The following is a 20,679-nucleotide window of genomic DNA, read 5'->3' as shown; positions in this document are numbered from 1 at the left end:
ATGGGCAACAACGACCAGGTTCCGTAGTACTGCGACCGAGCGAGGGTCACTCGCGATTGCCGCAATAAGTACAATAGCCATTCGAGCGGAGTATGGAGTATGCATCGGGAAATGAAGGAACGAGAGAAATCGCAAGGTTAATATGCTCGCAAGACACGGACAACGACGGCTTAGAGTGAAGTGTTGGAAGTGAGAGCATCGCAAGGTAAGGCATCGTTGTGGCTAAGCCGTATCAGGCAACCACGACCTTGCACATCCATGACTGATCACGCAAGCGCCTTCCCATCTACCTCGACCATCACGACCCTTGATCCCACCTGTTCTCGCTCCAACCCACCCGTATCGCCCCTCCCTGCATAACGCTCACCAGCACGCCACTTCTCACCGAAAGTATAAAATACCCACGGTACGGGCGCGAAAGCAAAAGCGATAAACGCAAGTAACGAGAAAGACCAACCCACATCAAGCTTCTGATACATCTTATGCGAGAAGAGGGGCGCAAGACCGCCGACGAGCGAGCGCATGACTGAGCAGGCGGCCATGCCAGATGCGGAGTGGACTGGGTAGGCGTCTAGGATGTATGTGCCTGTGAAGAACTAGATGAGAGTTAGCAGTTATACACCAAGTCTTGAGAGCCAACTCAAGACGATACATGAATTGAAGAGGATGAACTTACGATAGCGCTCATAGACCCAGCACCAAACACCGCCGTTCCGATCAATGGCGCAATCCAGTGCACACCATACTGAGCCGTCCAAGCATAGATGAACAACCCAATACTCACAAGTGGCCACCAAAATATCATCGGTAGCAACCTGTTCTCCGGTCTCGTGTCGCCCTTGAGTGCCTTCCGCTTGACGAGGCTGTCGCTAATTGCAGCGCCTCCAAGCATACCAATGAGGTTGCCGACAGCTGTACCGAGATAAGCAAGGCCCAGATTTTTGGGCGCCCATCCGTAAGTCTCGACGAATGTTGTCGGGATAGTCGTGTACAAGATATAGAGGGATCCGTATCCGATAGCCGTGAGCAGCGAGGTGAAGAAGATTGGTCGAGACAGGAAAAGCATGCGTAGCGGCATGACCATCGCCGTGCGAAAAGCTACCAACATGCTCGTCCCAGCGTCCAAATCAGACTTGGCCCTTAAATCCTTATTTCCCGTGTGTTTCCGCAACTGCGCAGCTTTTCGACGGAGTAGAACCGGTTCATATGTCTCCGACAAACATACCATGCTGAGCGCCGTACTCACCCCACCCAAAATAGCAGTAAGATAGAAGATCCACCGCCACCCTCTCGCAGCGTTGAGGTAGCTACCCGCTGTAGGACTAATCGCTGGACCGAGATTATACGCCAATCCTATCAAGGCCATGACCCCCCCGCGTTTCTCTTTCACCCAGAGATCACCGATGCTGGATGGCGCGAGGGCGAATACGCTACTACCGCCCACGCCGGCGAGGAAGCGGAAGACAGCCAAGGTGCCGAGAGAGTTGGATCGTCCGCATGCGAAGGTGCTTGCCGTGAAGAGCACGTTACATCCGTGGTACAAAGGCAGTCGGCCGTATTGTTCCGAAAGGGGACTTATGAGAAGGGGACCGAACGCGTAGCCTAGGACGTAGATACTCAGGACGAAGGCAGAGAGGTAGGCATCGGTTGATGCGAAGTCTCTTATGATGTCTGGCATTGCTGGCGCGACGACAGAGGACGTGAAAGGTCTACTGAAAGTTAGCGGGTTGTGATTATAGTATGAATGAAACAAGACACTCACGATACAAAACACATGATGAATATGCAACCGATATTGATGTCCTTCTTCCACGAGAGGAAATTTCTGGGGTTTGCCGCATCGTCGTTGCCGTGCCAGTCGACGACACTCAACTGTCTTTCCTTGCTACGTCTGAGGGTGCTGGGTGTGTCTAGCATGTTGGAGCCCGGACTTGTGTTGTAGCTGTTGTAAATGCTCGGTAGCTCTTCACTCCTATAAAGCTCCAGAGCTTCTTTTCGTGTGGAACTGTCACTCATGACGTCCGCCGAAGGGCAGGAGTGGATTCGGGTAACGAAGAGCTTCGGGTTTAGCGATCAGGCGTAGTGGGAACAAGGAGGGGACAGAAAAGCCGAATTGGTCTGCGTTTGAGTAACGTCGTTCACGTGAGGCGTCTTGACCAGCCCTGTGATGGGGTTACGAGATGTGATGAGCACGTCATTGAGTCAAGATGAGTTCACGTTTGAAGAGTTGCAGCTGCCGCGTGGAGGACGCTAACACCCTAGGGCTTTCCATTCCCGTTCTTCACGTAAGGAGCAACTCGGGATATCCCAAGTTTACATCGGAAGGTAGAGGGAAAGCGGCGCAAACGACTGGTATTACCAGGAAGACGCGCAAATTGGTGCGATGTCGGCTTTCTTCTTGCTTCCGATGGCCGGCTACTTATATTAGCGTGAGAACGAAGACGTCTGAAGTCGGCCAACAAGTGCTACCTGTCACTCTCAACTTGTACAGGATATTTCTCCAAACTCTCATACCACTGAAGTGTACTTCCAATCATGAAAGCCCAACTACCCCAGAAGGTACTGAGTGACGCCTGATATTGCGCCCAGCTCCGAGTATCGTATCCGAACGCCGGACATAACGTGAAGCCGATGCCGCCTATGAGATTCCAGGCCCCGACCCACCATCCCAGCGTTCGAGGAGCAGGTTTCCACCATTTGGACTGAGTCTCGATCATGAAGAGGGCTCCGGAAATGATGAAACCTATACCACCAACGACTTGAGTTGTCCAGTAGAGGATTATAGTAAGGGTTTGCGACATCTGATCGTATATGCCGGGCAATGCGGTCAGGCCCGCGATCCAGAAGATCGTTGCGCCGAGCAGCTGGGACATGGACGCTATGAACCCGAGATTGTGAATGTAGTGGGTCCGTAGTTCTTCGTTTGATGGCCACCAGACCCAGGAACGCTCTTGCGCCTCCAAATCGGGCTTTGGCTCGGCGATCTGTCGAGTCCTGACAGCATGCCGTTTGTTGTGATGGTGCGTGCAATGCGACTTTGACGGCCGCAGCTCTACGTGTATATCCCCCTCCTCTTCATGCGATAGGATCTGCTCCACGGCCCATCCGAAGCACCCCGACCGGCCCTCATTCACAGCTTCTGCTACGAGAAGGAATGACCCCACCTCGAAGATGCAGACGCCGACAAACGCTGTTATGCCCCCACCATATAACTCCTCGTTTGTGAATTCCGAATCCGGCTGTACCAACGGCAGGAATACGAAAAAGGCATTGAACAACCATACCACGCTGCCCAATGTGAAGACAAAGGCAACATCGAAGGAAATATCCCATACGGGGAAGTATGTGAACATCCGCCAGATATTGCGTACGACGCTGCGGAACGAGGAAGTCGGGCGTGGGGTATCGTGATTCGTTGAGATGGCAGCTTGACTATGCTCGATGTCTACGGCATGTCGTCCTTTGCGGTCATTGCGCGAAGTCCACTTGTAGCGGACGTCGGGACGGTCGTCGTGACGATAGTGGGCTCGCGTGGGGTTGAGGAAAGGGATCGGGCCGGTGACGCGATCGTCCTCGAGGCGTAGGCCGGTGCCGTGTCTCACAGGTTCGCGTGCTGGGTGGAAGGTTTTGTTGCGTTGCGTGCTGCGCGTGGCTGGGCCATCGCGACTTGTCATGTCAGCTAGCTGTCGTCAATTCGCGTGAGTGTTGCCGTGTCGTTAATATCGATAAAAGCTGTCCACATTTTCGCAAGATAACTAGCGAAACGATATTGGGAACCCATGTTTGGACGCGAAGACACTGCCCGCCTGCGTCATAGTACTAGACGGACGCAGCGGTTGGTGCTGTTAGCGTTCCCCAGCCCTGCTGAGTCAGCAATCTGCCTAATCCTCCGCACCTGCGCTCATCACCCTCGAACCACGCAGCTCCTCCCTAGATACGCGTCACAGACGACTACATTACTTGTCAAAGTGCTGCTGAACATGGGATACTCATAGAGTCATCGACAACATCTTAGAAACTTTCTGGTAGGTACTTGCCTAAGTAGGTAGCAGGAGATAGGGCAAGCCCGCGATTCGGTGCTGAAAGAGAATCGGTATGTCGCGTCTACATCCAGAAGCTAGTGGTTGTTTCGAGACGCCTGTGACTTTGGTCTTCTTCTAGATTTCCTTGCTATGGCAACTTTCTACTGAACTGTCGATCGCCTATAGATCTGCACTGACCTGGACTCACGCTAACTCGAAAGACTACAACAAGCACAGTAACAGTCGGCCAGCGCGAAGTAACTTCGAAACAACATGTTCGCAGGTTGGTCACGCACACTGATCCTGAGTCTGCAGTCTGCTGACCCCAGATTAGAACGATGCCATCTCATCACGATGGATACGCGCATTCCATCCAAAGCAGACGCGCCCGAGTACACCTTTGCACTTGCCTATCGAAAGCCCGTACGTACACACCTGGACTGAGTTTAGTGTCGGTGAGATCTAACAAGAAGCAGGAACCCATACCCAAAACCTGGGAGGCGATGGCAGGTGACAACGGCGTCAGTTTTCTTGATCTACCGCGAGAGCTAAGAGACATGATCTACAACTACATCTGCACCGACCTGCCCCAAATCGGAGACGGATGGCGCGATAAGCACGACGAAGGAAAATACGGGATCCCTGCCGCCACCGAGGCTCAGGCCGATGTATTGCACGACTGCAATATCATGAGGACATGCCGTCAGTTGCATTGGGAATTCGCCGAGATGCTCTACGCGCAACCCCTCCAAATCTGCAGCCCCATGTACGAGTTTCAGACTCAGTTCATCCTGCCCGGCTCGCACATCTTGCCCTTGTCGCCAACATACGCACATCTTGTCAAGAAGGTGGCCGTCCTTCATGACACGGCTATCGTAAATGTTCCGGACCAATACTATTACCGCGCCTCAACTTCAGGTGATCATCAATGGCGACATGTTGTCTCGGTCGCGACGCAATTAGGAAAGCTTTTCCCTGGGATTCAGACTGTGCGCGTGCTTTATCGTATCTGCCCACGGGATGAGATTTATGATCCGACATTCCAGACCCTGTGTGGACTACTCGGCGACACCAGAGAAGAGCAAGTTAGGAAGTCTGAAAAGTTTATCAAGGGTGTGTGTTGGAGTGATGGGAGACCCGTGAAGCTGCCACCGCAACTGGAGCTGGTGAACTTGGACTTCGACACCATCGTCGAAACCCCTTTGGTTGAAGCTATGAAGAACGTGCGAGCTGCAGAGTTGCAGAAGAAAGATCAGAAGGGAAAGCAGTGCGCGTGAACTAGCTTCGCTAGAGAGCGGTCTGTCGTGTATTTTCAAATCAATGCAACAGAAATCGGACAAGAAACAAGTTGATAACTCCAATTTGAACTAGTGGTATCAAAGCCGAAGGGCTTTTGCACACTTCCAACGCCATAAGGTCATCACCAAACGCCACCGCTGTGCTAATGATACAGAAACCGTGGTAATAATACAAATAAATCCAACACAAGGCCCAGTCCGACCATCATTCCAACAACACATCATACACATCATTCATCACAAGCCCCACCCTCACCTCGCCTTGTTATCCCCCTTCCTCCCCTTCTCCCTCTCATCAATCTTCAACCCCCTAACCAACTGCCGTCCCATCATCCTAGAGATCTCCTTCGCATAATCCGTCATGCGCATGCTATTCCTCTCGTCGTCGCTCTTGCCCTCATACGCCTTCTCGCTGTACGGCGGCGGCGCATCTGTATACCGCGCGTACTCCGCTTCGATGCGCTGGAGGTTGGAGTTGGACGACAAGCTCGAGTCGCTGCGGTGTGCGGAGTGGTTTGATGAGTGCGAGTGTGTTGATGGACTCGGGAAGGATGTGTATGAGGAGTTGCGCGCTGCGGAGTCGTCTGTAGTGGTGGCTCCAGAGGGTCTTTGACCAGCGGCGGCGGCTTTGGCGATGGAGGAGGCGGAGTCGTGGCGCGAGGAGAGCATCGAGGAGGGGGTTTCGCGTTCGTTGACGCTGACTTCGGGGTAGTGGTCCATGGCTTCTGTTTTGAGAGTGACTCGATCTCGTAGTAGTGGTAACAGCAGCAGTAGTGTAAAATCTAGAAAACAAGATCTGAGATCTTTTGTATGACTTGAAATGTGGTGTGACTACTAGCGGCCTTTGATGATGGAAGTGTTATTGGTTGCGCGTGTCCTGCTGCTGCGGTCGATGGCTGGGATATTTAAACAGCTGCCTACTCATACCACGCACATGATGTATATGACACAGACCCATACCAATCCTGTAAGTAATACTACGACGTCATTGCAGCGCCATCGTGCCCAGCCACGCTTTGGCTATCGCAGTCCGGATGAGGAAATGATGTGTGGCTCATCAGAAGACCACGCCTCAAAGACAGGAGTGCGTATAGTGCTTGGTTTCCATGACAAACTGGCGAAGACATTCCACAGCTGGCAAACTCAGTCATGTACTGTTTAATGACACGCGATGATCTGGGAACATGATGATGTTGGGGATGAACGTTATCGGGGAGGCGGACACGGAGCAAAGCGAGGCGCAAGCGAAGCGAAGGATGTGTGGCGTTGCGAAATGGATGGGTCCAATGATGTCATTCATCACCATCAGCCGTGCCGTGTCGCACAGCAAAGACCGGAAAGCTGAGCATGCAGATCACAGGACATGATGAAACGATAATTGGCATATACGAAATGATGGGGTATCTTGGGTCCACAAAGTGGACAATGCGTGTAACGTGACAAAGTAGGAGATGGGCAGTAGGACGAAAAGCAGGTACTGAGCCCCCAACCAACAAAGCTCATGCCCTGACTAGACCCCTGACGGCGTTCTTGAGCTTCCCCAATCCCCGCGAACTCCTCTTGTGGGAGTTGTGTCGCTCTAGCTCCATGGCTGTTGGCGCGTTGAAGTTGCCGCTTATTCTTGAAATCTCGCTCTGCGGGTTGTGGTGTGCTGGTGATGGCGAATAGTAGGGCTCAGCTGATGAGAACCTCCTCGGACGCCCCGTGTCGTCGTCAGAATACGACGATCTCAGATATGCTGAAATGACGGCTTGTTGAGACAGTTGCTCCTCGTCCGATGACCGTGGTGTGTGGTGTAGAGTTGTCCGTGGTTGATGCGAGTCTGCACGCTTCCGCGATGATGGCATGAACGATGCACTGCGCTGGTTTGGGTCTTCGGGTATATCGCTCATCGAGTACCTCGCTAACATGAAGTTAAGGATGGTGTTGATGAAGAGGGTGTTCATCGCTTACGTTGTTGCCGTTGAGACCTCTCCTGCCGCTCTTGTTTCTTTTGGTTGTGCATGTTCGCTTTCTCGTGCCAAACAGTTCGTAATGCTCGATAATGCGCCGTTTGCAAATATTGCGCAGACTCTTTCCGTGGGTAATAAAATGAAGATGCGCAACGCTTGAACGCAATGAAACACAACAAGAACCTCGAAATTAAGGAAACACCCACCTTTTCATACTTGTCAACATAGCCATCAAGTAACTTCGCCCAATGCACGTGGTACCATGGTAAAATACCATAATCCCACGTCATCGACTGTACCTCCCAATCAAGTCCATCCCACGAGAAGCTACAGAAGTCAAACCGCGGATCGGAAACAAGACGGGTAACCGGTCAACCTAAGCCTCGAGCGCCCCGCATGCTGCCAACTTGGCGGGCGATGATGTCCAGTTAAGGTTGCCTCGCATGGCATAGTACTTGTAGTGATGGTGTCATCCGGGAGCCCGTATCCGCGGCTGAAGTGAGCGCTGGGTGATGTGAATGGCGGGGTTGGATGCAGGGCAGCCTTAGCCATGTCGCAAGCGATACACGGTGTAGATACGAGGAGATCGGCACAAGGCTGTGAGAGATCGTGAGATGGATATTCTGGCGAGTGAAGTGTTGCGATGGCGGAGCGATGGATTATCATGACGATATTGGGGTAAGAATGCGACTGGTCCACGGACCTTCATACTCGGGGTATGTAAGGGAGGTGGCGCACGCAGCAGCCAAGACGCAATTCAAGTGCCATCATGATGCGCCTGCAAAGAGGGTACGAGCTGTACAGTACTGTAAGAAGCACCTCATGTAGTGCGAAAGTTCTCAAAGAAAACCGTTCGTGAGGGTAGAACAGGATTGACATTGCAGGTGGACATCTCGACATTAGACTGTGGGGGTAGGACCGAATAGCATCTGCCGAATTCCCATCGAACAATTCACCCTCATCTCTCCAAAGTGCGATCTTCGAAATTCGCCTTCATCTCGCGAGCAAGAAAGAAGCTCTCAAACACGTTCCATCGTCCTGATGTACAGGGGGCTCATCTCCCTTGACTCTGCCCTCGCTTCGCACCCTCGCACAGCCCAAAGTGGCAATAATTCCTTCCAAACACCCCCGTCGCTTCTCCTAACGGTGCACAGCCAACGTCCTCCGCCTTGCCCTTACTCTCTCCCACACAGTAAAGATGAACACACCGTCGCGCGCCTGACTTTTCCTTCTCGAACAATGGAACAACTCACAACCTAAACATAGTAACACACGTGCAGCCACCTCACGTTTTTCTTCAAGGCACGCTATGGCGATCTGTTAGGGCCGAGGCGCAGCACAGCAGGCCGGCGGCCGGCCTCGGATGCCTGACCGCAACGCGTCCCACAAGTGGGCCTCCGAGATGATGATGGATGGGCGCTGACGCGGTGTTTTTCGAGCGCTCGACCGTCGGACTCAGCCCATGTGGGTTCTTTTCGATAAATAGGAGGAGGGTTTCACCATGGAATGTGGGTGAGCTGTTGATTTTTTGGTGGGCTTTTGTTATTACTATTATCAAGCTCTATATATCGATTCAGATATTCTTGTCACTATACAATATATTTGCGCAACTATCAACGGGTCATTGCATCTTCTCGTTCACACACACGTCACGGATTAATAGGGAAAGAGAAGTCGTCCGTAGCACTTGCAAGTTTTCCTGTACGTACCACCTCCACATCCTGTCATCCCGCAGCGGGACGCCGGCCGAGCAACAAAAAGCCCTCAACAAGCATCATCCCTAACGCGCTTCCAGGGGTCTACGCAACATCTTCCCTGATCCACCTTCAAAAGCCATCTAGAACCTGCCCACATAGCAGTATTCCGGCCAGCCACCCCGACAACCAACCTGTTCTTGGCTTTCTACAAACCCGTAAACAAAGCGTTACGGAACGAAAGGCATCTACCACCTGCCACCCGCATCCGAGCACACACGAATATATTATTAGCCAGGACACGAGCATCAATATTGTTGTTGGTGTAGCTTTCCCTTCGTATTCAGCACAGAGTCGGTACACTACTACATACTGCCGTCTATTCTTAAACTTTCGGCCCTACCGCATCGTACCGTACCCGCAACCACTACCACCAAAAGCACGATACGATCGACATACCAGACCCTCGAAAAAAACCTAAAAATGGATTCGCACGCGCAGACTACGACGATCAATACGCAAACATCGTCTGCATCGTCGTCACGAGACTCGTCGCCTAATACACCCATCACACCTTTGTCGCCTGCGTCATCGGCAGGTAGCGGATACTTCTCCCGTTCGTCGTCCGGGCTGGCATCGCCACAGGTGCCGTACCACATCATTGTTACGTTCGATGGCAAGGTGCGCGAGATGCTGCGGATAGAGAGGCAGAGTGAGGATATGGGTGAAGAGCGAAGGTCGAGGAGGACAACGCCCCGACCGAGGTATTATGCGAGGAACTCAGAGGAATAAAGATAAAGTTACAAGTTGTTGTTTGGATGGATTGGCGAAAATGGCGTTTACGATTTTAATGACTTGGGTATACTGGAAAAGACGGTTCGCGATGTTGCGACCGTCGGCGGCGATGTGGAATGGCATACAGAATCTGCGCAACTAGCTGGAATATTGTCAGTAATTGTAAATATAATCGAGAAGAAGGGTCTTTGTTGTACCTGCTACTGTCTACAGAGTCCAACAAGAAAGAACTTCGCCACCTGCAAATCCTTCCGCATCATTCCACCTTCACTTTCTTAGGCGCAATATCGCAGTACACCCTCGGCGACGACGATACCTCCCTCTTCCCCAGACCAGAAAGCGTCCGCGGCGCATTCTCGGAACGCTTCTCAATGCGAATGATGCAGCTCTGTTGGCCCTGGTCTTCATTCACCACCCACATCCTGATCTTATCCTTCTCGACGTCTCCGCGACAGATGATATGTATCTTATCATCCAGCCCGGGTGGCTCCACTGCGAGAAGTCGTCCTGACGTGGGACCAAAAGGCGGATCAACTCCGCGTCTACTCCGCGATAACCGGATTCGGAGGTCGCACACCTCATGGGCTAATAGAGCGAAGCCTTCTTGCTCGAGACGCTCCATCGCGAGTCCCATCAGGTAGAAGAGCAGCGACTCGTCGTAATCGCAGCCTGCTTCGCCGTCCACGGTGATGAAATCTCGCAGGGCGGAACTTTCTGCGAGGTCTGAAGGTGGGACCACGGATTCGCTTCGTGGCCAGGTGATGAGGTGGAAGGGGATTGCGGAGTAAGGGAGGAGCTGGTAGCGCATGCGACATGGGCTGGTCTTGAATGAGGTTTGCTCCATCAATCTCCTTCGGGAGGGCTTTTTCGTCGGTTCCTTCGGTCCGTTCTTGATAGCGAGTACGCGGGCGTGCGGTCGAACTTGGCCATTCTTGATGACAAGTGCGTGGGCGGGAGGCTGAACTTGGCTATTCCAAGCATGCTGGTGTTGCTTGGTGATAGAGGGCAAACCCGGATGAGCACGGGCTGTCGACTGTGGTGGAGGTTCCACTGTCTGCTGGAGAGCATCTCGGAAGCGAAGTGCCTCCTTCAGCGCGAAGATGAACTCGCTGTCTACCACCGCGTCGAAGAGCTTGTATAGCTGTGAGGGGTCGCGGAGGTCAAACTCTTCTTGGCCATGTTGCCCGATCAATGTCACTGTTGAGACAGGTTTCTTGGCCTGGTTCACCCTGATGAATGCACGTTGGGTGATGTTCTGCTTGGGGCATCCATTTGGTGTCTGGTATCTCTGATCAGCTTTTTTTTCGTTGGATTCCACCGACTCGACCATGCAAACTTACATGGAGATACATCCGATTGGGAGCAATAGGAGTCCATGAGCCCGGAGGCCAAGCAGTGTTCACAATAGCTGCCAAAGCATTCGCGCGATTGTCGACGGAGAAAGCGTCCTGTGCTAAGAGCCCGTATGCTCTCTGGAGTGGCTGGGTAACGGGTTGGTTGTTCCGAAGCTCCTGGAAGTAGCACGCGTATGCAATCCGGCGGAGATTCAAGAGCTTTTCTTCAAGAGTGATGTGGTAGGGACCATTGCAGAATGATGCATCTGAATCATTCCACCCGAGAAAAGAAAGGAGCTCATCAGGCAACACCATGATTGTTTGGTGCGCAGGTGATGTGATGAAGCTTTGTTGGCGACGAGTGCGTAAGTGAAGACTCAGACTGGAGTTGTCTCCAGTGATGGTCGCCTACACAATCCCTGAAGACAATGTCGTTAGCAAGCCTGAATAAAGCGGTTGTGGGTTCAAAGAGCTACTCACCCGTGTCGAGCAGCCACGACGCAAGCGGTGTCAGTGACTGTCAATGTTTTCCGCAACTGTGATCGAGGCGAACCTCAGATCTAGGCGTGTCTTCAAAGCGGGCCAGTAGCATGGATGTGGATTGCTTGCAAGATCGATGAGTTGAGAAGATGAACTTGTGATGGGATCAGATGGAAAGTGTGTGGTTGCAGCTGTTGTTGCTCAGGAAGGGAGAAGGTATACCCCGTCACTTCGCACCTGCTGAGGTCAGCAGTGAGGAAATGGCGATTGCAGATGCACTATGAATACTGATGTAAGAATCATATTGATGTTGCTGTGCTTCGGGCAATGAGTGTACACTGTGGCCCATAACGCTCCACTTACGGGCCGGGCAGACGACCCCCGACGGGACGACCCAGCTCTATGGCATGCCATTACGGTATAGCTACTACGTTCTTAGCTTATACCTTATCGTGTACCAGTATATCACGACTCTGGAAGACCGGTACGGTGTTGAGTGCGGAGTTCTTGTTAACTTCAGCGTTTTACGACACTGGCATCGCTCGAGGTTGTCCATCACCGCTGCTTGTGATATTTGTCGCACTACTATACTTCATGTGCCATTCATTATCATCATCAACTATGCTCATAGGCTTTCTCCGACTGCAAGATCTCTCGCAACGATCATGCGACAGCCCCAAGGCAGTCAAGGTGATGCAACAACCAAGAAGGACGGACGCGCGGCGGCAGATCATCCTAAGCTTATCAAGCCACAAAGCTTAATCAAGTCATGCCGGTAATTTAAGCGACGACCAAGCTTTTGTTTGGTCTTGAGGAGTGCGCGTACGTTTTCAGGGTCGCTAAGATGAATTTCAAGATGGCTTGAATTGCCACCTGCATTTCTGACAGCCCGAATAGATGTCATGTCAAGTAACACGCAGGTCTACTGTGACATTCTCGTGCCAATGTAATCGGTCACGGTGTGTGGGCGACTCTTGTTGGTAGCGACCTTGGAGAGGAACTTGGACCCAATCATCATTTTGGACGTGTAATCAGTCGCAAAGGTGGATTAAGGACGTACCAGGGACATAGAAGGGTCCAGATTGTCTTTAAAGCGGGGTCTTGATTCTGGTTTATCGCGACGTGATGGTCCAGAGCCAAGGAAGTTGTTAAGTTGTAGATACTGATCTCGAGAAATTTAGTTGTCATGTGAACTCAAACGTGTCCCTTACGCAACATCTCTAACCTACAAGCACCCCATCATCACATCTCCAACGTCCCAATCCGACTCCCCACATTCCCGCTATCACCCCAAACCCCATCACCAACCCTCCTCCTCACCATAGCCAGCACATCCTGCCTCCCACCATCCTGCTCCAACTTCCTACCCAGTGTTTTCAGCACCTCGAACTTCGCCGTCGCAACGATATACGCCGCGTTCTCCGCATCGCCACGTCCACCAACGAGGTTGGAAAAAGTCGTTGCTGGCTTGAGCAGTGAAGGGAGAACACCGCCGCTAATAGTAGGGTCTAAGATGAGATCAACACCGGATTTGGGGAAGGCGGTGAGACGGGCGTAAGTTGGGTCGTTTGCGGGGATGTTGGGGAGTGGATCGGTGGACCAGGTTGATGTGATGAGGGCTCCGACGAGGGTCAGGGCTGCGAGAGCGTTTTCTTTCATGGCGATGGTTTCCATGTGTGTAGTGATGTCGGCGAACATGTTTGGCTTCTTCATGTAGAAGAGGGCAGTGAGGAGGCGGGCGTATGCCGCTTCGGTCTGTGTGCGTTTGCTGTCTGAACCTATAGTTTCGGTTTGTGGGAAAGTAATCTCTTCTTTTGGTGGACCATGGAAGATGGTTGCAAGTGTCTTGAGCGCGTCTTGGTTCGTTCGCGTGATTGGCATGTCGGTAATGACACAGTCATCCCAGGATGGCCCTGAAGCCTTTTGCGGTATGAGCGTTGATCGAGGCATTGAAGCAATGATGTTGAGGTCGCTTGCTTCACACTTGCGAATGTTGCGGTGTACGTAATTCCGGATAGTCGGCATCTCGCTGCTTTTCTCGAAGTTCTCTGGGTAATGCGATGCGTAGTCGCTGATATACTGGGCTGTCCGACTACTCAAGAAAGAGTGGTCAAGGCTGGGATTGTTTGAGGTGTGGAAGTCGACGATGCCTTTGTGCACACCTTCTTCTATGAGGAAATCCAGAGCAAGACTTGAGTCATAATGTGAGAGGTGGGGCTTTGCTTTGACCGTGGTGATCAATGTGCTGTAGAATTGGAGCAGGGTCATATGCATGAGCATATCATCTTCTGTGTCGACCATCTTTAGTGCAGCGTAATGCAGCAAGCCTTGACCTTCCTTCAGTCCAACTTCCTTTTCAGCTTCCGGACCGTACGAGGAAGTGACGGCATTCCAGTCCATAGCGGCGACACGCGGTAGCCAGGATAATAGTCTAGCCTGTGAAATGGTCTTGTCACGCTTGTTCAGAAGTGGCTGAGGTGGCGATGTGAGATCCTTCAGAGATGTGTAATGGTAGTACAGTGAACTAATGTCCCTGTCGCTGAATAGACGCCTCCACATGGGACCTGTACCATACGTATGTAGCGAAGACTTGCCATCTATCGAGACGGGCTCGTTCTTTGACACCTCCAATAACGAAGTAAGAAGCTCTTCGGCCTGAGTCGCAACTCCAGCATCTTGGGTGCATAGCCAGAGACGGACGATGGCCAACATGACCGCTGGCCGATTCGCAAGTGCTTGAGCATCGGTGCTACTTGTGGTGGCCTTCTCGAGCAAAGTAAGGATGAGACTGTGAAACGGAGTAGCTTTTAGATCCAGGCCGATTTCAAAGTCAATGTCTTTGATATCGTCAAATCGATATGGTTCCGCCAGCTTGACGATGAAGTGGGTGAGTGGCGTGGGGTCTTGTTGAAGCGTTGGTAGTAACGCCGCCATCTGGAGAAAAAGCGGTCTCGTCTCTTTCCATATCTGGCTACGGTATTCTGGCGTGTTTGTGGAGAGCTCGCATCGCTCAAGTAGATCTGTGTCGAGCGGAGTGGTAGGATCTTGGTCGACCTTTTGCAGATGCTCTGAGAGCTCGCTGAGCGTAGCAGTCGATGCGGCCATTTTGAATGTTTGATGTAGTGCTCCTTGAGCAAGCTTAAAGAAGTTGGACTGTCGAAGTTCTGGAAGGTAGTCCTGGCTCGAGCGTGGCGGTTATAGTGCAAGAGAAGGTTCTAGGCCGCTCATGTGATTGCGCGTATGGGCACGCGTTCCTTGTAGCCTGATGCGCGGTGATGGCGGCGAGTGCTGACTGCTTGGACTGCGACTGTACCTCAAGTTGGGTCGCTATAACTCGATATGCATCCGGTCGAGGGCTGTAAATGACTTGATATCGCTCCGTATGTTCCTATTGTCGTCGACTTGAGTACCGGGGTTTAGGGTAGAGGTGGCGGGGCTGCGGGTGCAAGTTCGCTATTGGGACCCCACCCTCGAGCTCAGCCTAGCAAGCCGGTCGCAACTGCACCGAAATAATTTCTGACTCCACAACCCTCCGCAAACTCTCCTTCGACGACGCCTAATCGACCTACCGTAAAGGAAAACCATAGTAGACACAGCGACTCGTATAATACAAGAAACTTGACATGCCGCCAGCAAGAGGAGGACGAGGTGGTGGGCGCGGAGGTTCGCGCGGAGGTGCCTTCAATCCCGCGCGAGGCACCGTGACGATTGCGGGAACGGAGCTCAACTGGGATCTTACTGGCCTCGACATTCAGAAGGGCCCTGCCGAGCGCTTTCCAGTGAGCATCTCCCTTTCTCCGTCGCATACCCATCAGCCGCATCGCGACTGCTTTGCGCATGTATTCTACGGCATCGCGCATGTCTTGTAGCACTGCGCATGTCTGTATAATGTTGTCGCAACCACCATGCCTCGCCAATCGCAGTCGCAGTCGCAGTTGCAGTCGCAGCAGTCCACCAGCACGACACTGAAGAGCGCATCTTTGATCAACCCACTAAGCCACACACAGGAAGCACCACCTCCCCAAGCGCCTCCACCAACCGACGATGAGCTAGCTATGGTAAAGCACCACCTCGCAGTCCGAGACCGCATCCACGAAGGCCCCTTTTACACGATCCTCAACGACGGCATGAAGAACGGGCTAAAGCGCAAGGCCAACGAGCCTGCCCCCACCGAAGCCTCGCTCTTCGACCCTTTCACCGGCAACCAAACTTACTCTGCAAAATACCTAAAAGTGCGCCGGCGCCTCCCAAAGCTAGACGCGCGACCATACGGCAAGTCTCCACGAACACCCACTATCCAGTAGCCACAGAACTAATATCCCCACAGTCATCGACCTCTTCCCCACCGAACTCCGCACAACCCTCACCGGCACAACCAGCACCACCTCCTCCAACACCAAAAAGCCCGCCCGCCGCACCCTCGCCGTAACAAAAGTAAGCAGCGTCTCTCAAATCGAACGCCTCATAAAATCCGAACAAGAACGCACCAACGAAGCCGAAGCGCGCGCCGAAGAAGACGACGACGACGCCGAAGCCGAAGACGACGAGATCGACGAGGAGAAGCCGGATGCGGTTGATGAGGAGGATAATTGGAGCGCTGCCAGCACGGACTCGGAGGAGAGCGACGATGATTATAATGCGGAGCAGTACTTTGATAATGGCGAGGATGAGGATATTGATGATGCGGATCCGTATGAGAATACTTATGAGTAGGGGGATGTTGGTGGCAGGAGGGGGGATATGCAAGAAGTGTAGGCATGAGATATGGCGTATGGATGGATGGCATATTGCAGCGAGCATGATAGGCGTTTAGTTAAGTAGATACCCAAACTTCATTTTTACACATGAGTGGTCATGTACAAGTTTCTCATTCTGTTCGTTGTACGGTCGAGTGCTATTTACGTTTGGCTATCCAAGCCCGATACCATTCCATCTCATTTTCCTCCCATTCATCTCATATCCTCATTCGTTCGTTCGCTCGTCCCTGCAAAACATCCATCCCGCAAACGCCAAACGATAGAACGAGGGTATGTGCAAGCAAAATCGCTAGATCAACATAAAACATCGGCCGAAACCATCAAGAGCACTCCTTCCATCCTTCTCAAACCTCGTCAATCCAGTTCGTGGCATGACTTAGCAAGGCTGCAGATAGTTCGACGGCACAAGACCAGGTCGACCCGTGTTGCCCACAGGTTCAGCCTCCCACCACCCATCATCCTGCAACCTAAGCACAGCCAGGATATCGCCCTTTTGGAAGCCCAATTCCTCTGGAATCTGCGCTGCATACGAGTACATCGCACGTGCTGTCGTAATCGTTAGCCAACGTCCCTCATCATCAACATCAATGGTAAAACTTACAGTAGTTCAAAATAACCCTACCCTGGCTATTATAATTCTTCGGTTCAGCCAAACTCTTGCTCCTAGCACGCGATTCCGCTCTCACGGAACCAGCACCAGACCCCCCGCTGAAGCCGAATTCGCTTCCTGCGCTGCCGCCGCCCATGTAGGAGCTTTGCGGGCGAGCGGTACTAGCTGTGCCTGGTCGAGCTGAACTGGCTGTCGTGGGCCGGGCGGAAGAAGCAGTACCGGGTCTACCACGTACGCTGCCTCCGTATTGGCTTCCGCCGTAGACACTGCCGTCGCCGCGCTCGCTGCCTGCGGTGGAGAGTGCGAGGGCCATGCCGCTGTGGGAACTGCTGGGTCGTTCTTGGGATTGGCGGAATTGTGGGTTGGGGCTTGCGGCTCGCGAGACGGGGGCTGCCCGAGATGCTGGGCGGGATTGCGATTGCGCGTAGGCTGGTTGAGGGGGCTGTTGTGGGGGAAGGGGTGAGGCAGTTCGTGGGGTGGGGTTGACACTGGGAGATGGGCCACGGTTCGAGGAGTACGAGTTACGTCCTACAGGTGTACCGTATGCTTGTGCAGCGGCAGTAGCTGTCTGTGCTCTAGGCCTGCCCCCAGCATTTGATGCCGCATATGGATTGGGCGATGCGGTCCGGCTGAATGAATTTGCGGGAGGGGCTTGTTGTTGAGGCCTTTGCTGCTGCTGTTGTTGCTGCTGCTGTTGCTGTAGCCTCGATGCCGGTCGTGGCGTTGGTTGTTGCGCAGGTTGCGGCCGTTGTGCAAGCTGAGCTACAGGCTGTTGACGTGGAGCGGGTTGCGCTCTTGGTGCAGGCTGCGATGCTGGTGGTTGCTGTCGTTGCGCAGGTTGGTATGTCGAAGGCGATGATGGCTGTGATTGCCCTCCAGATGAGCGGTATGAGTTCTGAGACGTATTGAGGGTTGGCCGAGGACTGATAGCTCGAGGTGGTTGCGCTGGAGATGCAACACGTGGGGGCTCTTGCTTTGTAGGGCTGCGGCTGGAGGATCGAGACGCCTGACTTCCGTTGAACATGCTCACTTTCTGATTGACATACATCTGAGTCGTCTTCTGCATAGCGCGCGAAGTATGCGCTGGCTTAGGAGCGCCCAGGTGAGACATGGGTGGTGCTTCGCGCGGCTGCTCACGAGGCTGGGGAGGTGGCTGCTCGCGTTTTGGCTGCTCGTATGTTGGTGGAGGTGTGCCTCGCTTTGCAGCGCTCAGGTCGACGTTAGAAAGGGGAGTAGGGGCACCACCTGCCAACTTCGACCCGACAGCAGGTGTACCCGGAGCAGGCGTTGCGAGACCATGGTAACGATCGGCAGTCTGGCGAGAAGAAGCCTGTTTGCGATCATCTGGCTGCTGACGAACAGATGTCTGTTTAGTGACACCTCTTAGCTCCTCAAGGGCCTGCGCAATTGGATCAAGGTCATCTTGCGACTCTTCCTGCTCTTGTTGCTTCTTCTTGTCTGGCGAGGCCACGTCGAAAACATTGTTACCAACGTTGAGTTGGAAGTTGGCACGGGGATCAGCTGGTTCAGGGCTGGGCGAGGGAGCGCGGCTCTGAATAGCATTGCGAGGAGTGGCTCTAGTAGCAAAGCTCTTGGTTGGGCTGGTATTCTCCTCTGTATTCCTGCGCGCGGGAGGTGCCCATGTATTGCGGTTGCGATTGGCAGGAGTAAGAGCTGCTGGAGTCTCGACTTCGTGCTTGCTCTTTCTCCGTGCGAAGGGGCTGTTGAAGAAGCCCCTCTTCTTTGCCACTGACCCCTCTTCGATCGGACTAGGTTCAGGCAATGGTGACTGTGGCATTGGCTTGCCAGGAGATGCTGAACCACTTGGAGGCTCGATGCTAGAGAAAGACGTGGGGTTGGAGTAATCGCTCTGTGAATCCCTACTGGCAGGTCGAGCGGGACTTGGGATCGAGCTGCGATCAGACGGCGCATCGATGCGGCAGAACTGTGTCATACCATCCGCAGGATAGTCGTTGTGTGGAGCTTGACTCTGCTGGTATTGTTGACGAGCTTGTTGCTGTGCCTGAACCAATCGAGGATCTGGCTGTACTGCGCGTGCAACTTGTGGGGATGGAGGGGCTTGCTGTGGCTCTGGTTGCCTTGGTGGCTCCACATGTTGTCGCAGAGGTTCAATGTGGTGTTGTTGTCTCAGAGGCTCGATGTGCTGCTGCTGCTGTCTTGGCGGGTCTGTATGTTGTCTCAAAGGCTGCACATGCGGTTGAGGCTGTTCTGCACGGTGCCTCAGCGGTTCGACCTGCTGATGCTGGTAATCCCCATTTGATCGGGATTGGGCACGCGACCGGGTCGATTGTGCGTACTGTCGGGGAGATTCTACCTGTTGTATAGGAGACTCTCCACGCCTGCGGGGTTCATCCATGAGCGGAGGCGGTGGTTCCACTGGCTGTCTGAACGATTCTACAGATTGTCGAGGCATATCTATAGACTGACGCTGTGGTGGACGGTCCAAGGACTGTCGCGGTAGTAGATCGTCAGGAGCGATCGGGCGTGTTTCCTGTGGGAGACCTAGCTCTCGTACTAGTGGGTTGTTTGGATCGTGATGCGAGGAGAATGTAGATGGCGCTGGTGATGAAGCGCGGTAGGATGGGTTCAAGGTCCTAGCGAACTGGGCGACTGAGTAGTTCTCGTCCTCGTCAACCTGCGAAGAGGTCTCGGCGTCTCCTCTGCAGAAGTTGATGAACTTGGGAGGGTCGGGGATCTCCTGGCCAGTACCGGACTCCTTGATGAAGCCGCTGATGTCCTTCTCTACGTCGCAATCCTCGAGGGACAGGCGCATCTTCTCGCATCCAGCATCGTCGCTGACGCATACTGTGGAGGCAATGTTGGCAAAATTCCATAGACTGCTCTTGGTGTAGTCGATGCGCTCTTCTTCGAGATCCTGGAACTTGTCGCAGGCGGCTTTCCAGTCCCTGTTCCATCTGCCGGTGGTCTCCTCGAGCACCTTGACCGCGGCTTCGTATTCGCTGCTGGTCGTCGCCAGATTGATTTGTGTCTTCTCGAGCTTTGCCTTGTTCTTCCGCTCCTCGTGTCCCATGACCATGTGCGCCTGCGCTAGGAAACCCTTGATCTTGAGACAGTCCTGCTCGTACCGGTCGCGTGCCTTGTTGACAGTCGACGTCTGCTGCATCTTCAGCTTGAGCAACTTCTCAATGCCGTTCTGTACGATCTTCCTGCGCTCCTTCATTCCACCAGCGAAAGCGGCTAGTGGCTCTTCTAGCTCTGTCTTCATCTGCTGTGCTATGCTCTGGTGCGCCTTGCCCATAGACTCGACCTCGGCTCGGATGACATCGCAAGACAGTCGTAGGGTGCCGGTTTCGCAGGATCCCAGGGGCTTGCGCGATAGATTCAGGAGTTTCCGCGAGTATTCCTCTTCGATTGCTGAGCGGGCTGCGTAGAAGTTCTTGAGTTCGTCGTTGGTGACCTTGGCCGCATGCATGCGGTCGAGCATGGGACCGACGCCGGCGTCATCTTTGCCCCAGAAATTGTTGGCGACTGCAATCGTCAGTACGGATGGAGTAGAGGGAGTAGGCAATTCACATACACGATAGGGAGACCGAAGGCGGCTCCGTCGCTGCACCACCCATGGCGCGTGTGTTTACTGCTTCAGCGAGGGGAAATTGAGGGGGCGGGCAGATTGAGCGAGAAAGCGAATGCTCGCATGTGGGTGGGGGAAGAATATGGGGATATCGGATATGCAGTCGAGCGACTGAGCCAGGTGT

General features: G+C 53.3%; 8 protein-coding genes across 8 annotated transcripts; 2 read left to right on the top strand and 6 right to left on the bottom strand.

Moving 5' to 3' along the window:
- Window positions 1-266: 266 nt before the first annotated feature.
- Window positions 267-1,917, bottom strand: J4E78_010087 (uncharacterized protein; the record flags this gene model as incomplete). Its single annotated transcript, XM_049370668.1, has 3 exons — window positions 267-596; window positions 677-1,709; window positions 1,763-1,917. 3 exons carry the CDS (start codon window positions 1,915-1,917, stop codon window positions 267-269), a joined length of 1,518 nt encoding a protein of 505 aa, XP_049217690.1.
- A 548-nt stretch (window positions 1,918-2,465) lies between these two features.
- Window positions 2,466-3,674, bottom strand: J4E78_010086 (uncharacterized protein; the record flags this gene model as incomplete). Its single annotated transcript, XM_049370667.1, has 1 exon — window positions 2,466-3,674. The coding sequence occupies one exon, from the start codon at window positions 3,672-3,674 to the stop codon at window positions 2,466-2,468; it is 1,209 nt and encodes a 402-aa protein (XP_049217689.1).
- A 621-nt stretch (window positions 3,675-4,295) lies between these two features.
- Window positions 4,296-5,299, top strand: J4E78_010085 (uncharacterized protein; the record flags this gene model as incomplete). The annotated part of the gene is made up of 2 exons (XM_049370666.1): window positions 4,296-4,445; window positions 4,499-5,299. 2 exons carry the CDS (start codon window positions 4,296-4,298, stop codon window positions 5,297-5,299), a joined length of 951 nt encoding a protein of 316 aa, XP_049217688.1.
- A 273-nt stretch (window positions 5,300-5,572) lies between these two features.
- On the bottom strand, window positions 5,573-6,040 carry J4E78_010084 (uncharacterized protein; the record flags this gene model as incomplete). Its single annotated transcript, XM_049370665.1, has 1 exon — window positions 5,573-6,040. The coding sequence occupies one exon, from the start codon at window positions 6,038-6,040 to the stop codon at window positions 5,573-5,575; it is 468 nt and encodes a 155-aa protein (XP_049217687.1).
- Window positions 6,041-10,017: 3,977 nt separating this feature from the next.
- Window positions 10,018-11,091, bottom strand: J4E78_010083 (uncharacterized protein; the record flags this gene model as incomplete). Its single annotated transcript, XM_049370664.1, has 2 exons — window positions 10,018-11,047; window positions 11,084-11,091. 2 exons carry the CDS (start codon window positions 11,089-11,091, stop codon window positions 10,018-10,020), a joined length of 1,038 nt encoding a protein of 345 aa, XP_049217686.1.
- Window positions 11,092-12,817: 1,726 nt separating this feature from the next.
- On the bottom strand, window positions 12,818-14,680 carry J4E78_010082 (uncharacterized protein; the record flags this gene model as incomplete). Its single annotated transcript, XM_049370663.1, has 1 exon — window positions 12,818-14,680. One exon carries the CDS (start codon window positions 14,678-14,680, stop codon window positions 12,818-12,820), a length of 1,863 nt encoding a protein of 620 aa, XP_049217685.1.
- A 518-nt stretch (window positions 14,681-15,198) lies between these two features.
- Window positions 15,199-16,288, top strand: J4E78_010081 (uncharacterized protein; the record flags this gene model as incomplete). Its single annotated transcript, XM_049370662.1, has 3 exons — window positions 15,199-15,354; window positions 15,583-15,847; window positions 15,903-16,288. The coding sequence occupies 3 exons, from the start codon at window positions 15,199-15,201 to the stop codon at window positions 16,286-16,288; spliced, it is 807 nt and encodes a 268-aa protein (XP_049217684.1).
- A 420-nt stretch (window positions 16,289-16,708) lies between these two features.
- Window positions 16,709-20,544, bottom strand: J4E78_010080 (uncharacterized protein; the record flags this gene model as incomplete). The annotated part of the gene is made up of 3 exons (XM_049370661.1): window positions 16,709-16,878; window positions 16,934-20,452; window positions 20,502-20,544. 3 exons carry the CDS (start codon window positions 20,542-20,544, stop codon window positions 16,709-16,711), a joined length of 3,732 nt encoding a protein of 1,243 aa, XP_049217683.1.
- Window positions 20,545-20,679: the final 135 nt, after the last annotated feature.

The sequence above is a fragment of the Alternaria triticimaculans genome (assembly GCF_023758025.1).
Source record: "Alternaria triticimaculans strain BMP 0046 chromosome Unknown scaffold_26, whole genome shotgun sequence".
Taxonomy (NCBI): domain Eukaryota; kingdom Fungi; phylum Ascomycota; class Dothideomycetes; order Pleosporales; family Pleosporaceae; genus Alternaria; species Alternaria triticimaculans.
This window is presented reverse-complemented; position numbering and strand designations above follow the sequence as displayed.